The sequence below is a fragment of the Pan paniscus genome, chromosome 17 (genome assembly GCF_029289425.2).
Source record: "Pan paniscus chromosome 17, NHGRI_mPanPan1-v2.0_pri, whole genome shotgun sequence".
NCBI lineage: Eukaryota > Metazoa > Chordata > Mammalia > Primates > Hominidae > Pan > Pan paniscus.
The window spans coordinates 76990805-77006326 of record NC_073266.2 but is presented as its reverse complement, the minus strand read 5'-3'; the positions used below and the strand labels follow the sequence as shown (position 1 = coordinate 77006326).

Genomic DNA, 15522 nt, shown 5'->3' with positions numbered 1-15522 from the left:
GTGAAGTGTTTAGGGCAGGCTTCATTGTTATTGTTCTGTAAGTGAGATCTCTGAAGGCTAGCAGTCTAAGCCACATGACTTGGGAGTGGCAGAGCCACAGCCAGGAACCCCATCACTGATCAGCCTGTAACAATGGCCACTTGGCCAAAAGTGCTGTTTTTATGGATGACCCACATTTCTAGCTCCCTACTTTATTCCAGGCTGCTCTGATCAAGGTCGGACCAAGTGTCCTTCATTGTTATTAACAGAGAGGCAAAGCCCAGTGTCATCTGTTGTATTAGAAGTGAATTCTCAGAAACTCAGTATTCTCTACATTTGGTTCAAACCAGATATTGATGAGTGTGCCAGCAGCAATGGGACGCTGTGTGCCCACATCTGCATCAATACCTTGGGCAGCTACCGCTGCGAGTGCCGGGAAGGCTACATCCAGGAAGATGATGGGAAGACGTGTACCAGGGGAGACAAATATCCCAATGACACTGGTAAGTAGGGCAAGTCTAAATATCTCCCTAATTACATATTTTTATATATTATATATATATAAAACCAGTTTGGGGGGTTATATATTATATAGATATGATTATATAATTGTATATATAAATATATTTATGTAATTATGCTATGTAATTTTATATACAATGTATGCCACATTATGTTTAATGTCTAAAGTTTCCAAGTGCCTATATGTAATTATACATAATTATTTATTGTATAAGTTCGTTCTCACACTGCTGATAAAGACATACCCAAGACTGGGTAATTTATAAAGAAAAAGAGGTTTAAAAAACTCACAGTTCCATATGGCCGGGGAGGCCTCACAATCACGGTGGAAGGCAAAGGAGGAGCAAAGGCACGTCTTACACGGTTGCAGGCAAGAGAGCATGTGCCAGAGAACTGCCCTTTGCATTGATAAACCATCAGATCTCTGAGACTTATACACTATCATGAGAATAGCATGGGAAAGACCTGCCCCCATGATTCAATTACCCACCACCAGGTCCCTCCCATGACACATGGGGATTATGGGAGCTATAATTCAAGATGAGATTTGGGTGGGGACACAGCTAAACCATATCATGTATTTTATATTCATGTAGTTATATGTAATATATATAACATATATTTTTATATATTCACTTAAGAGCACAATCAGGTACCTCAGAGGACAAGCAGGCAAGTGGGCAGGAAGGGGCACATATATGAATTGTAAATGGGACCTAGGGAAGAGAATATAAGTTCAAACTCCTTCTAAAGAGAAAGAATAAGAGTGATGCCCATTAGCTCAAGGGTTGTAAGCTAGTGTGTACTGGAGGAAGCTCTCCGCCAAGCTGAAGTGGTGTGCTCTTAGAGAAATGAGTAGAGCTTAGATATGTGTTTAGACAAACTAAGATGAGCAGAGAAGAGGCCAGAAATGCTGTGTTTTCCTAAAGAAAATGGGCTGAAATATAAATATGAAACATCTCCTTGTAAGGTAAACAATCTGTATCCATGCTACTCAAAATATGGTCTAGGGACAGGCAAGATTCACAATTGGATAAAAACAAAAATTGAGAGTGTTTAAAAATTTTTATATCAATCTGACAGAGGAATTTTGTTTAAATCCAAAAATTTATGCTTGCATTTTACATCTTATTTTTGTAGTGGTTCATCTTTGTGTTTCACAGAAGTATCAGTCCACAGGCAGTTGGAAAATTTCTGAAAGCTGGGCCTTTAGCACAGAGCTGAGAAGCTGATTTACATTATGTCAGCGACATTCAGCTGAGATGTCTGGTCACTCAAGCATATGATCAGCTGAAGTTTGGGTTATTTCCTTATTTGAGTTCGGAGGAAAAAAGAAGAACGAGGCAGAGAGGAAAAGGGGGAGGGATGGGGGAAGAGGAAGAGAGAAGAAGAAAGAGAAAGGAGAAAGAGAGCCCCTAAACTAATATCAATGCTCCAGGCAATGCCTTGTCATCAAAATACCACCACATGCATGTGTGAAGCAGCTCTGGTGCCCCTGCCAAGTTGTCAGTGCCAGCCTAGCCATGAAAATGTAGGATTTTAGCCTGAATGTCAAGGGCCTTTCTAGCCAGGGTGAACTTTGAAGCAAAATGGACTCCATTGACAATGGCTGGCAGGACCAGTTCCCTGGGGAGAAAGCCCTCAGCCACTTAGAGGGCCTGAGGCTGGTGCCACACAGCCACCAGCTCCTGTACCCACTACTTGTAGCCCAGGAAGCTGCTGTCCTCTTCCCCAAGCCTAGGGCTTAGCTCTTCTCTACTTACCTTGGGAAGGGAAGGTGGCTGGAGCTCTGTCGGGAGAGGTTGGCTGGGCCTGAACCTTCCTTTGGGGTTCCTAGGACAAATCACCCATAGCCAGAAATGAAAAAACCAGAGCTGTTTGGGCACTCAGGAGGTGGTGATTCTTGGGTGTAGCCCAAGCTTCAAAAAGGGCTAGAAGGTAGCAGCCATCAGCTGAGGACAGCAAACAGCTGAGGACCAGCTTCCGCTGCCTCGCAAGGGAGAACTACAAAGTGAAATTCTGACAAGCAACTGGGCTGAGTCACAAGGAAGCTGCCATATGTCGGAAGTAAATGCAAAATAAGTCTTTGGAACCAGTTTAGGATTGGGCGATTTGAATAATTTGAGTGAATTTGAGGACTTGGTGACACTTCTTAAAGCCTGAAGCATGTGGCATGTGCCTGCCCAGGGGTGTTCATAGGGCAGAGGAAACGGGCTTGTTGATCATACAGGTTGACTGGAGAAAAGTAACATTTACAGACCACTGTTTTGTTTTGTTTTGTTTTGTTTTTGAGACAGAGTCTTGCTCTGTTGCCCAGGCTGGAGTGCTGGAGTGCAGTGGTGCAATCTCAGCTCACTGCAAATTCAGCCTCCCGGATTCAAGGGGCTCTCCTGCCTCAGCCTCCCAAGTATCTGGGATTACAGGTGCCTGCTACCACGCCCTGCTAATTTTTGTATTTTTAGTAGTTTCACCATGTTGGCCAGGCTGTTCTCAAACTCCTTGACCTCAGGTGATCCGCCAGCCTCTGGGCCTCCCACAGTGCTGGGATTACAGGCATGAGCCACCATGCCCTGACTACTTTTTAAGTTCCAAATTAAAATCACTGAGTTTTGTCCCATGGTGGAGACAGTGGGGGAGGGGCAGGCAAGTGTAACTTACCTCGTAGATGATGTCCTTTACTGAAAACAGGAATCTCACTGAAAAACAGGGTGCAGCTATTTAGCCACTGATCTATGAATGTGTGGGGCCTGCTTGAGAATCAGTCACAAGAAAGCAGCTTTCTAATTTTTCATTTTGGGAATTGGATTTTCAGCTATGCTCTGAGCCAGGTAGCCCATGGGTTATGGACAGCCCAGCCTGGCAAGTCCATTGTCTCTTTGCCTCACGTTTATCTATAGGTGAAATCCCACTTATATGCTCATGAAGGGCAGCCTCCAGCAACCAAGGCTTATGCTTGAGCATAATCACCGGGAACCCCAACAACAAACACAATACTGCTGGGGGTCAGGTTGAGATTCGATGTTGGGATATAGAAATAATAGGACCTGGCCCCGCCCACAAGGAGTTCCTGCCTGCTGAGGGAGAGTGGCCTGCAGGGAGACCAACCATCACTAGCAATGACCAGAGAAGCGGGATGGAATTTCCAGAGACTGGTATCAGATTTTAAATGCTGAGTTTATTTGTGCTTTGGTCTCAGGTAGCCTCCACCTCCTGCAGTAATTCCTAGATCCTCCACCCACATTCCTCTTCAGTCCCCAAGGCAGCAAGCCCTGTGTATGGCCCTGCTGTGTGGTGCCCTGGTGGTGGCTGTAAGTCAGAGAAAATCAAAAAAGTTAGCTGGGTGTGGAGGCACATGCCTGGAGTCCCAGCTACTCAGGAGGCTGAGATGGGAGGATCACTTGAACCCAGGAGGTCTAGGCTGCAGTGAGGTATGATTGCTGTGGGTCAGAGTGCAGTGACAAGGTCTGCCCTGGTGAGAGACAGTCACCTGTGCCTCCAACCTTCAGCAGTGTGGGCCCAGAAAGGGCTGGGGGCAGGCTAGGGTGGGAAAGGGGGAAGGAAAAGGAAGTTCCCAGAAATTAGCAGTCTCTTGCTACGTCACCACTGGGACTACATGCACCTCTTTCCTTCCCTGAGAAATGAAATGTACTTCTTAAATATTTTTCAAGTAAAGTTTCAGATAAGTACAAGAAATCAAGAATTATTTTTAGTTGATGACCAGTGTGACCTCTGTGGCTAAGAATTCAGTAAAAATACCTGAGCAGTAGTAATATTAGAGGATCTATTTTACAGTGTTTTTTGGTATCTTCTCTAGTATTATTTGCATTAAAGACATATTTTATCTCCACCGTTTACTGCAGCATTTCCCCACATGATGTTCTGCAGATCTGTGGGTTCCTGTGAGCTGTTAATAAGCATATCTTTCTTAAGGTCCTGTGTTTAGGTGTTTGGAGGAGTGTGCATCACTGCACCCACTTCCTAAGGGGTCACAATTAGAATGCACTAAAAGCCCAGAGAGATTGCCATTTAAAAAAAAAAAAAAATTAGGTCAGGTGTGGTGGCTCAAACCTGTAATCTCGGCACTTTGGGAGGCCAGGGTGGGAGGATCATTTGAGCTGTTCAAGACCAGCCTGGCCAACATAGTGAGACCCCATCTCTACTAAAAATTGTTTAAAAATTAGCTGAGCATAGTGGTACATGCCTGTAGTCCCAGCTACTCAGGAGGCTGAGGTGGGAGGATCACTTGAACTCAGGAGGTTGAGGCTGCAGTGAGTTATAATTGCACCACTGCACTCCACCCTGTCTCAAAAAAAAAAAAAGAAAATAAACTTTGATTAAACCCAAAATTATTCCTACAGACACATCACAAGTGATGGTATCCTGAAAAACAGTTTAGAAAATATCAACTTAGCATCAAAGATCTTAGCTCTGGGGCCAAACAATAAGCCATCTGGTCAACGTTCAGGCAAGGATGTTGATATCAGCAGATGAAGCGGCCGGAGTCCAGAGAGGAGTGTTTTCTGTAGACTGCATGGCATCTGATGAATGGAAGTAGGATACTACCTTCCATTCTGCCATAATGAGAGACAGTTACAGGTGACTATAATGAGGGATGTCCTGTTTAATCAATAGCATTCTGCTGGTTATATCATTGAGCCTTACTGTAATTCAAAACTCATCGCAAAAGATGACACTTGGCAGCCGGGGATGGTAGCTCAGGCCTATAATCCCAGCACTTTGGGAGGCTGAGGCGGTAGGAACGCCTGAGGTCAGGAGTTCAAGACCAGCCTGGCCAACATGGTGAAACCCCGTCTCTACTAAAAATACAAAAAATTAGCTGGGCGTGGTGTCAGGTGCCTGTAATCCCAGCTACTTGGGAAGCTAAGGCAGGAGAATCGCTTGAACCCAGGAGGCTGAGGTTGCAGTGAGCCAAGATCACACCATTGCACTTGGCCTGGGCAACAAGGGTGAAACTCTGTCTCAAAAAAAAAAAAAAAATAGATTACACTTGGCTGGGAATCCTCTCCTCTTTCTCTTCCATTGACATCCTTCCCCAAATATAGCAATTGCAAATAGTCTTTAAAAGGGAAACCTGATATGACTCCACTAAGGGTGCTCTCCAGCAGCACCCTTCTACAGTATTTTCAGTAATTTGTCTCCACTGAATTTATCACCTATGCACAGAGGACTAGCATTTGATTTTATATTTTAGTAAAACAAAATTGAAACACCAGTAACCAGGAATATTTGAAAGTAGAAACTCAAGGGTAGAGAGAAGGGTAGAGGGAAGCGATTCATACACATAATTAAAATTATGAGAAAGGACAGGCCATTGTATGCCCTGAACATTAAAGTCATGATTCAAGAGATTGGACTGCTGGGAAGGTGGGGGCTGGCTTTGATGGTTCTGGCAAAAAAAAAAAAAAAAAAAGTGCCTCCACTCTTCAGCAGTGTGGCCCAGCAAGGGCCAGTGGTGGCAGGGAAGGGGATCATTTCTTTAACAGCTGTGATGCAGTGGAAAGTTCCTAGGCTTGAGAGTTTGAAGTAATGCGGAACCAAAGTTGGTTCAGTATTAACTGAGCAACAGTGAGCGGGTCTCTGGGCCTCAGTTGCCTTATCTGTAAATGAGAAGGTTGAACTACATGAGCTTTGAAGACCCTTTCACCCTTTCAGACATTTTTCATAATTTGGTGTGACTTAACATAAGTGATACAAGCCCTGTGATTCCATGTGCAGACCTCATTTTTTTATTTTATTTTTATTTATTTATTTATTTATTTATTTATTTATTTATTTATTTATTTTTGAGACGGAGTCTCCCTCTGTCACCCAGGCTGGAGTGCAGTGGTGCGATCTCCGCTCACTGCAACCTCTGCCTCCCAGGTTCAAGCGATTCCCATCCCTCAGCCTCCCAAGTAGCTGGGATTACAGACGTGCGCCACCATGCCCAGCTAAAACTTTTTGTATTTTTGGTAGAGATGGGGTTTCACCATCTTGGCCAGGCTGGTCTCGAACTCCCGATCTCAGGCGATCCGCCTACCTAGACCTCCCAATGTGCTGGGATTACAGGCGTGAGCCACAGCTCCTGGCCCACGCCTCATTTCTTAGTCCTCCATCTAAGAAATATGCCCAGCCTCCACACCTTCTAAGCAGAGAACTTTCCTCAAAATATCTAAAAGATGAATTATTACACATCCAAACATTCAATTCAGCAATAAGAAATGTCACAGGCCAAAAAGAGTCCCACATTCCGGAACATCAGAAGCTGATAAGCATTTTCATCTGTTTTGGACTAATTAGTAAGCTCAATATTTCGTTATGGTCATTTTGTTATGAATTGAGAGTGATTCTTGAGTATAACCACATGTGATCTGAAATCATCTCTTCCTCCTTGGTTTTCCTTTTTAACTTTGCATATCTAATGCCTGTATTGTTACAATCAGAGGAATTTGAAATCAAACACAACCTCAGCTGGTTGTTAGGAATGCAGGAGGAGAGAAGGGAGGGTGGCCCCAGGACTGCCTCTGAGGCTTGAGAGGTTGCAATCCACTGGCTTCAGGCTCAGTGAGACAAGCTGTCTGGCTAATGGACATTCAGTCACTTTGATTTTCTCTTTGAAAATATGTAGCCGGAGCCAGTTTAGTCACCCCAGGGAGTCTGTAGCCTCAATAGGGAGACAAATTAAGGAAATGTTGGCTCCAATAGTAATTAGCTTGCCAGTCTTTATTTTTCAACTTTTGTTTATTTTCTGATAACGTGACCGTGACCCCTGGCATCACTTATTACAGGTCAGTGTCAGATGGCCAGGTGTTTCATATTACTTTCAAGCTCCACTAATCCATAGATCAGCGGTTCTCAACCTTGCAATTACCTGGGGAGCTTTTTTAAAAATGCTGATACTGTTGCCTTGCCATCCCCAGACGGGTGGTGTGCAGCAGAATTCATATTTTAAAAGCCCTCCAGGTGATTGTAATGTGCCTCTGGGGTTGGATATTACAGCCAGAACACAAATCTGCACGATCAACTTTTAAACACAACCATGCTTTGTTCATTTCTAACACTGCCCATATAAAATATTTCAGGAACATTGTTTGGTTTTTCTAAGATATCTAAGGCATTACAACTTCTAATGCTTAGGATAGACGTCCTGGTCAACTTCAGGAAAAATTAGAGCTTCATGCCCCCATGTGGCTAATCAATAATATTGCACCTTTAAAATCTGAACAAGTTGAAGAAAAAATGTTAAGTGATACCATCCTAGGCTTTTCCCAGAAGTGTGACCACAGCATTAGTTGAGAGGATTGAAAACATGCAGCGATATCTACCCCAATTTCTAAATAAACTGTCAATGTAGCATATGTGAGATTATTTGTAGCTCCATGTTGACATTATTGCAGACAAATTACAAGGTGGATGTGACCCCGTCATCAGAGTAGGTTTTATGTTCCAGGTCTACATATACAAAAGGTATGAGTCCTTGTTTATCTTTAAACCCTTGAGAGCTGTATTGAAAAGGTGATGAGGTCCCAACCCCACATATCTGATTTTGTAGAGAACTGAATCATAGTAATACCAACAATAAATAACATAAAAATGAGTACTGTGAATAGAGCTCTTAACATAAGCTGGGCACTGTTCTGGGAACCTACATATCTTATCACTGGCTCCTCGTAGCAGCTCCAAGTGATAGGTGCTGTTACCTTTTTACCGTTCAAAGAATGGGCATTCACAGAAACCATGACTTGTCCAATTTAAAAGGTACTAGTTAGCAGCATCAGTATTCAAGTTCTGATCATGTAACTCCACCAGCGCCTACTCTCCTTACTACCATGCTGTGTACTTCTGCGTCAGAGGAGCTTCAAGTCTTCTGGATAATGTTAATCTTTGTTCACTGTGTTCTGACAATTCCACAAAGGAACAGAAAACAGCCCAGGAATTTGCATGTAACAGGTCACTCTGCAGAACTTCTGCCCTGGAGCCTGGCCGGCAGATAGCTCTCAGGTGTTCTCAACAGAATTCCCAATAGCAGGCTCACTGCGTGCACCCACTCCTCCAAAACGGCCAGCTGGGACCCAGTTGAGTTCGTGGTCTCTTCACACAGCAATCTGAAAGACCTAAGGCAAGTTACTGTCTCTCTCTGGATCTCACTGTCATCTACAAAAGAGATTGAACTAAAGATACGTTCTAACATTCCATGATCTAAATGAAATAGTCGAGAATCTGGTAAAGAGGTTTATCTTATCATGAAGCTGTTGAATTGGTTAATCACATTAACACTTGGAAAATTTAACAGTATGTAAAAGTAAAAGTGGACAGAAACATGAGCTTGTAACTTTTGTTCATGGCGGCCCAGCTCTGCCAACAGGGCTAGATTCTTAAAGATGAATTGAAAATTGTTAAACAGATATCCTCACTTATTTTGCATTCTCAGTGCCTGACACAGGACCTGGCTAACAGCAGATGCTCCATAGATGGATAAGAGGAAGGAAAGGTTGGATGGATGGACAGACGGATTGATAAGTGGTTAGGAAGATGGAATGGATGGGAAGATGGATGGAAGGATGGATGGATGGTTGGATGGATGGATAGATGGATGGATGGATGGATGGATGGATTGATGGACAGACTAGATTGATGATGGTATTCTATAAATTGACCAGTAGATGAGATGGAGTGGATGAAAGACTAGTTGGGAAAGATGGATGTCATTCATCTGTCCTTAGGTATTAACATAATAAACCTGGAGCCTGGGTCATCTTTTCATGCAAGAGCCCACCATTTCCTGCAGTCAGCACAACCAAAGTTAAGGCGTCAGCCCTTTACAACTAAGTATATTATTGCGTGGAAATTTGCCTGCCTTACTCTGTTGGAGATTGAGCTAAATAATTCTGATTCTCAGGAGTATTCAAGCTCCATAGGATTATAAATTGGTACATTGAACAGGGGTAAAAAACCCAAAGGAAACCATCTGATTTGTGGAAAAGGTATTGGACTTAATTTTCAGGACAACTCCATTCTAAACCCACCTCAGATACTTGCTAGGTGACCTTCGGGAAGTCGCCAGACCTCAGTTCCCTCATTTTGTTATTCATGTTCATACTGTTATTCTAGGGTTCTGGGATTATCAGGCAAAGGAAATTTAAGGGGTTTGGTGGGCCTGAAAACTGCTGGGCATCGCCTCCCATCTACCTACAACCAAGCTGTGTGCTGAGGGCTTTCCGTGCATTACCTTGCGCAGTCATCACAGCAGCCACATGTAGTGGGAATTGTAATTCCAGGGCTGTGGTCGAGGCAGGTGGGGTTTGTGGAGGCCAAGTAACCTGCCTAAGGTCGCTGAGCCTATTCAGTGACAGAGATGGGACCTGCACCCAGAACAGTGGGACTCAAGTTTGTGCTGGTGATCAGTTCACTCCACCATCTCTGATACAAGCCCTTCCCTATTCCCCCTTACTGCTCAGCTCGTTATCACACAGCTGCAGTGAGTCAAAACCATCCCTCCAGTGTGCCAATTGAAGGGAGTACAGGTGAGGAAGCTACGGGAATTCGCCTAGAAAGCAGGCATTACCAAGATGGCCCTGTTATGTTGGTTACACATAAAGTGGATTTTAAAAAACTGCCACTTTTGCAGAGGTTCAAGTGTTTTTCTCCGATGACACATTCAAAACCTGCCTAAAGAGCTAGGTTGACCCTGTATATTCAACAATTACACTGTCACTTGTGGAAACTCAACTACACAGCATGGCATCATTTGTGTCAACCTGCTGGCTTGAGAAATGTGTACCTAGCTTGGGTGCTGCCAGCCCCAGGTCTCCCATGGTGCAGGGATGGCGGTGCAGCGGGTAAGCTCTGAAACTGCCTGCTGCTGTGCTGAAGGTGCACAGTCTGAGAGCTCAGCTGCCAGATTGCCTCTGGGCCTGCTCACCTCCCAAAGGGCAGAAGCCCTGGTCACTACATATGTCACCAGGGAGAGGACTGGGCAGTCGGGCTGTGTCAGGAAGTTTTGCCTGCATGTGGGCTGCCCTCATGCCCATCTCTCCCTCCATCCATTCAAGTGTCTGTTTCCTAGGGTTGCCATAGCAAAATGCCACAAATTAAGTGGCTGAAACAGAAATTTGTCTCTGGTCTGAGGTTAGAAGTCTGAGATGTCAGCAGGGTTGGTTTCTTCTAACAGCTGTGCAGGACAATCCATTCCATGCCTTTCCCCAGCATCTGGTCATCAGCGGGCAATTTTTGGTGTTCCTTGGCTTCCACTGCCTCTCACCTCTGCCTTCATCTTCACATAGCATTCTTCCTGTGCACAAGTTTCTTTGTATAAAGACACCAATCATATTGGACTAGGATCCAATCCTACTCCAGTATAACTTCATCTTAACTGATTTTATCTGAAGTGATCCTGTTTCCAAATAAAGTCACATTCTAAAGCACTGGGAATCAGGACACAATTCAACCTGTAACAATCCATTTCCCAAAGATTTTTCGAGCATCCATTATGTGAGATACCAAGAAGTGAGCCTGGTTCTTAGGCAGCTTACATGGTGGCATGCGCCCTAAGAGACGCTCTCCAGGGAGGCCTAGAAGACCAGCCTGTGAGTGGGAGGGACACACGGTAAATGCTGCCTGATTTTCAGACTTCCGTGGGTAGAGAGCAGGCTTCATGGAACATTTGATCTGCGTCTTGGTGGGATTCAACAAGTGGAGATGGAACAGAGGGCTTTGCAGAAGAGAGGAACAGTAAGAAGCAAAGTATATGGGCCAGGAAGCACAAGAGATGGTCACGCATTACCCGATTTCCCCAGTCTGCGTTCTAGATAGTCGTGGTTATTATGTCACACAAAGAGCAAACCTGGCCCGACGCCAAAGGGCTGCTAAGCAAGGAGAGTTTATGCTTCCCTGGGTGTCAACTGTCCTGCCTGCCTGAACAAAACACCCTCAACCTAGCACTTTCAGCCCACACTGCTGCCACCTTTGGCACAGACCTTGGCAGTCTGTGCAAGGTCCTCAGCAGCAAGGTGACCCAGGTGTCTGGTCTCCCCAGCATGCAGGCTTAAGTAGGCCATTCCAGTGCCAGGAAGAAGAGAGCTGTCTGTATTCTTGGCCAGATCACCATTTACTTCACCTGGTTTTCCTTTAGCAAAGAATGTTTTTACAAAAAGCCCATGGAGCACCTAGTGTTCTACAGCAGGGCTTTGGGACCCTTTGCAGTGGTTGGGCCCGACTGCGTTTCCATTGCTGTCCTGAATGGCCCCAGATGGAGTGGCGAAGTATCTGGGGCATTTCCCATCCTGGCCTCACGCGTCAGTGAGGTCAGCTCCCGGCCCACTGCTGTGCTCCCTTTGAAGAATTGGACTAGCAGAGGTGATAAAGGCAGCTTTGAGGCCCAGTGCCTGCACTTGGGGAATATTGACAGTGTGTGAACATTAGCCCTTTAAGGGGAGTATAAATCATGTCAGATTTATAGAGCCTGCCTTCTGGAAAAGCACTGATAAAAGGCCATGGTACGCATTTTCACACATGAAAGGAAGATCAGGGTCTTCCTGGCATGTCTAAATAGGAACAGCTGAGCTGAGCTTCTAGCAGGGCCCCTCTCCCTCTGTCCTCCCCTCTTCCCTGACCCTGGGGCATGCTGGCAGGACCCGAGAGCTGTAAAATCACCCACAGTTGAGCCCTCGCATGTCCCGCTGTCAGCTACTCTGTCCCTGGGACCGCCCTTCCCGATGCTGTCTCTCTGGGTCTGGCTTCCATCCAGCCTCCCAGACAGGACTGAGCCTATCTCCTTTCTCAGGCCATGAGAAGTCTGAGAACGTGGTGAAAGCCGGAACTTGCTGTGCCACATGCAAGGAGTTCTACCAGATGAAGCAGACCGTGCTGCAGCTGAAGCAAAAGGTACGTGCCGCTGGGGTGGGAACGATGATGCCTGATGGAAGGAGGGCTTGGCCAAGGCCAGGTGGAAGGATATTTACAAATAAGAAAATATCCACATTGAGCATTCACGCAGTTGATGCCAGTGAGGTTTGCATGGACTTGGGATGCTTTGCCCACCCTCAGAGCCATCCAAGGGGCATCAGGACACAATGATGGCAAGGGATTGCAGAGGCAATTATTAAAATGGACACTAGGTAAGGGACACGTGGCAAAGCCATAGATAAGGTGAGCTACGGCTATTGCAACTTCTCATAAAATAAATTTCCAGCCGGGTGCAGTGACTCACGCCTGTAATCCTAGCACTTTGGGAGGCTGAGGCAGGTGGATCACCTGAGGTCAGGAGTTCAAGACCAGCCTAGCTAACATGGTTAAACCCCATCTCTACTAAAAAATACAAAAATTAGCTGGGTGTGGTGGTGGGCACCTGTAATCCCAGCTACTTGGTAGGCTGAGGCAGGAGAATTGCTTGAACCTGGGAGGCAGAGGTTGCAGTGAGCTGAGACCACTCCATTGCACTCCAGCCTGGGCAACAAGAGTGAAACTCCAACTCAAAACAAATTTCCAGGCATGGCCTCGGAAAGTCCATAGATTATGGAAATAATCTATGTGCCTTAGGGAATACATGTGCCTAAGTAATTCTATTTTATCTAAGATCTGTACATTATTTATAGAGAATATTGTCTCTATAAACTGCCATAAGCTGGTGAGGAACTTCTGCAGCAGCTTTCTTTTTCACTTTTGAAAATTATAGCCTATGCCCTTTCTGAGTTCCCTGCACCTAGAAAAGCAGCCCTGTGGGTACTTTGTGTCACCAAGGATGAGGACTAATGCACTTTATAAAAGGCTGTCCGAATGCCTGACGGTATAGCAGATTTCTAGTAACACCGTTCTGCTGTGAGTAATGCCCCGGGATGGGTGTGGCAATCTGACTTCTTGAACAACTGTCCTGGACCCAGATAAACAGTATTTATTCTACCTAAGATTGCTCAATTTGCTAGTTTGTCAGGGACTCAGAAATCACCCTTAAACTGATAAAACATCTTCTTGTTTTGTTTGTTTAACGGCTTCCAGTCAAGGCTCTTAGCACATCAGAGAGGTGTATCTGCCCTGTTGAACTTTGGCATCCAGTGATTCTAAAGGGCTTGAGAGTAAGCCTGAGATGGTATCTCTTTCCCATGTTCAACAAACATGCAGCCAGCCCCTAATGAAAACCACAGCTACCAGTTCAGTAGATCAACAGGCTGAGAAGAGAAATGGTTTGCAGGCCTTCTTTACGACACTGATGACGTGATCTGCTTAACAGAAACATGTATATATCTGATCGATAATTATGAATAAAACATAGATTTAACCCTAAATAGCTTATGATCCTAATAGGAAGACTAGGCAGAAAACCTTGTTTATCACTATAAACACAGAGACATAAATAAATACATCCAACATAGATATCCCCAGCTTGAGCTTAGGTTGATGTTAGTTGTATTGAACAAACCCAGAGAAGGGTTCGAGGAAGAAGTAAGTTTGCATTTCATAAGCCAGAAGGGCTTGGGTTAGGCAGTCGATCAATATCTCCAGATGTACCTCTCAAGGCATAAAGCTACCCTCACTTTCCTTCCCTGGAAATAATCTGTGTGCCTTAGGGAATTTATTTCCAGCCAGGATGATCTTTAGGAACAGGGGGCTAAATAGCACAAGTCATTCAGAAATTCAGTTGCTAAATCAAAGTGTGGTTTTCCCTTAATCTCCTTGCCATGTTTTTTTGTGATGTATAAAAATAAAGAAGTGGAGAAACTTGCATTGAAATACTTGTCACCCTCAAAGACCCTGCTGGAGAGCTACGTAAAAATCCACGAGGTCATCTTAATACTCCAGTAACTCTTATGCAATTGAGTTGGACTAGCATCGTTCTACCTTATACCAAAATCTTTCTGCAAATGCATTGTGGCAATCCCAAGCTAATGTAGACTTTCAAGGAATGTTATGAGGAGCAATTTATTTCTAAAGGTTCCTATTAGAATGTCTTGCATTCCACAGCCCAGAAAGCGTTATATCCAGAATCACATTTAATTAGCACCATGACCCCGTGGAAAAGATACTGATGGTCTTAGAGAGGTGCAATAACCGTCCGAGAGGGCAGGCCTAAAACCTAGGTCCTCTCATTTCTACTCCTGTGCCAGTGTTTGAACTGTCCGTTGGTTTTGTTGTTTTTGTTTTGTTTTGAGATGAAGTCTCGCTCTGTCGCCCAGGCTGGAGTGCAGTGGCGTGATCTCTGCTCACTGCAACCTCTGCCTCCCAGGTTCAAGCAATTCTCTGCCTCAGCCTCCCGGGTAGCTGGGATTACAGGTGCCTACCACCATGCCAGGCTAATTTTTTTTGTATTTTTAGTGGAGACAGGGTTTCTCTATGTTGGCCAGGATGGTCTTGAACTCCTGACCACCTCATCCACCCGCCTCGGCCTCCCAAAGGCCTGGGATTACAGGCATGAGCCACTGTGCCTAGCCTGTCAGTTGGTTTTTAATGTCGTCTTGCTGCTGCTAATGCCATTTGTTCACAAAAGAACATAGGACATCTGCCCAAATAAACATTAGCCAAGAAGGAGATGCTAGCAGTCCTAGACCATGGCCAACCCCACAGCATGAAACGGTGTTTAAACACCTTGAACCACACCACAAACATCCAGTTGGCAACATTCCAACCATGGGAAACACGGCAGGTCAAATGCCCTGGGTTCCGGCAGTCTGCAGACAATAGGAAACTTAAAGGACCTATCACTTTTTAAATGAGCAACACTAAACCATATTATCTAGGCATGCACAGCTGGGTAATACATTATTTTTTAAAACATAGGAAGTTATTACTATGAAAGGAAAGTGGTGACTTGTTGGGGAAGAGAGGAGACTGATTGGGATGGGGCACGTGGAAGGAGGGGGTCTGGGGTGGCTGGCAAAGTTCTGTTGGATTGATTTGGGAGTTCTTTAAAAGGGTGCTTACTTTTTTTATTTTTAAGTTCTGGGGCACATATGCAGGATGGGCGGGTTTGTTACACAGGTAAACATGTGCCATGGTGGTTTGCTGCAACTGAAGAGGTGCTTGCTTTAT

General features: G+C 44.9%; 1 protein-coding gene across 4 annotated transcripts in view; it reads left to right on the top strand.

The window, feature by feature from the left end:
* CCBE1 (collagen and calcium binding EGF domains 1) overlaps positions 1-15522 on the top strand; it is a 311854-nt gene that overhangs the window by 231399 nt on the left and 64933 nt on the right. For all 4 annotated transcript variants that reach the window (XR_010110159.1, XM_055102383.2, XM_008952636.5 and 1 more), the window contains exons 5-6: positions 330-482; positions 12284-12384. Coding sequence is in view for 3 of the 4 variants with exons in the window: in XM_055102383.2 (XP_054958358.1) it covers positions 330-482; positions 12284-12384 (254 nt within the window). In the remaining variant the exon portion in view is untranslated. The remainder of the gene's footprint in view (positions 1-329; positions 483-12283; positions 12385-15522) is intronic.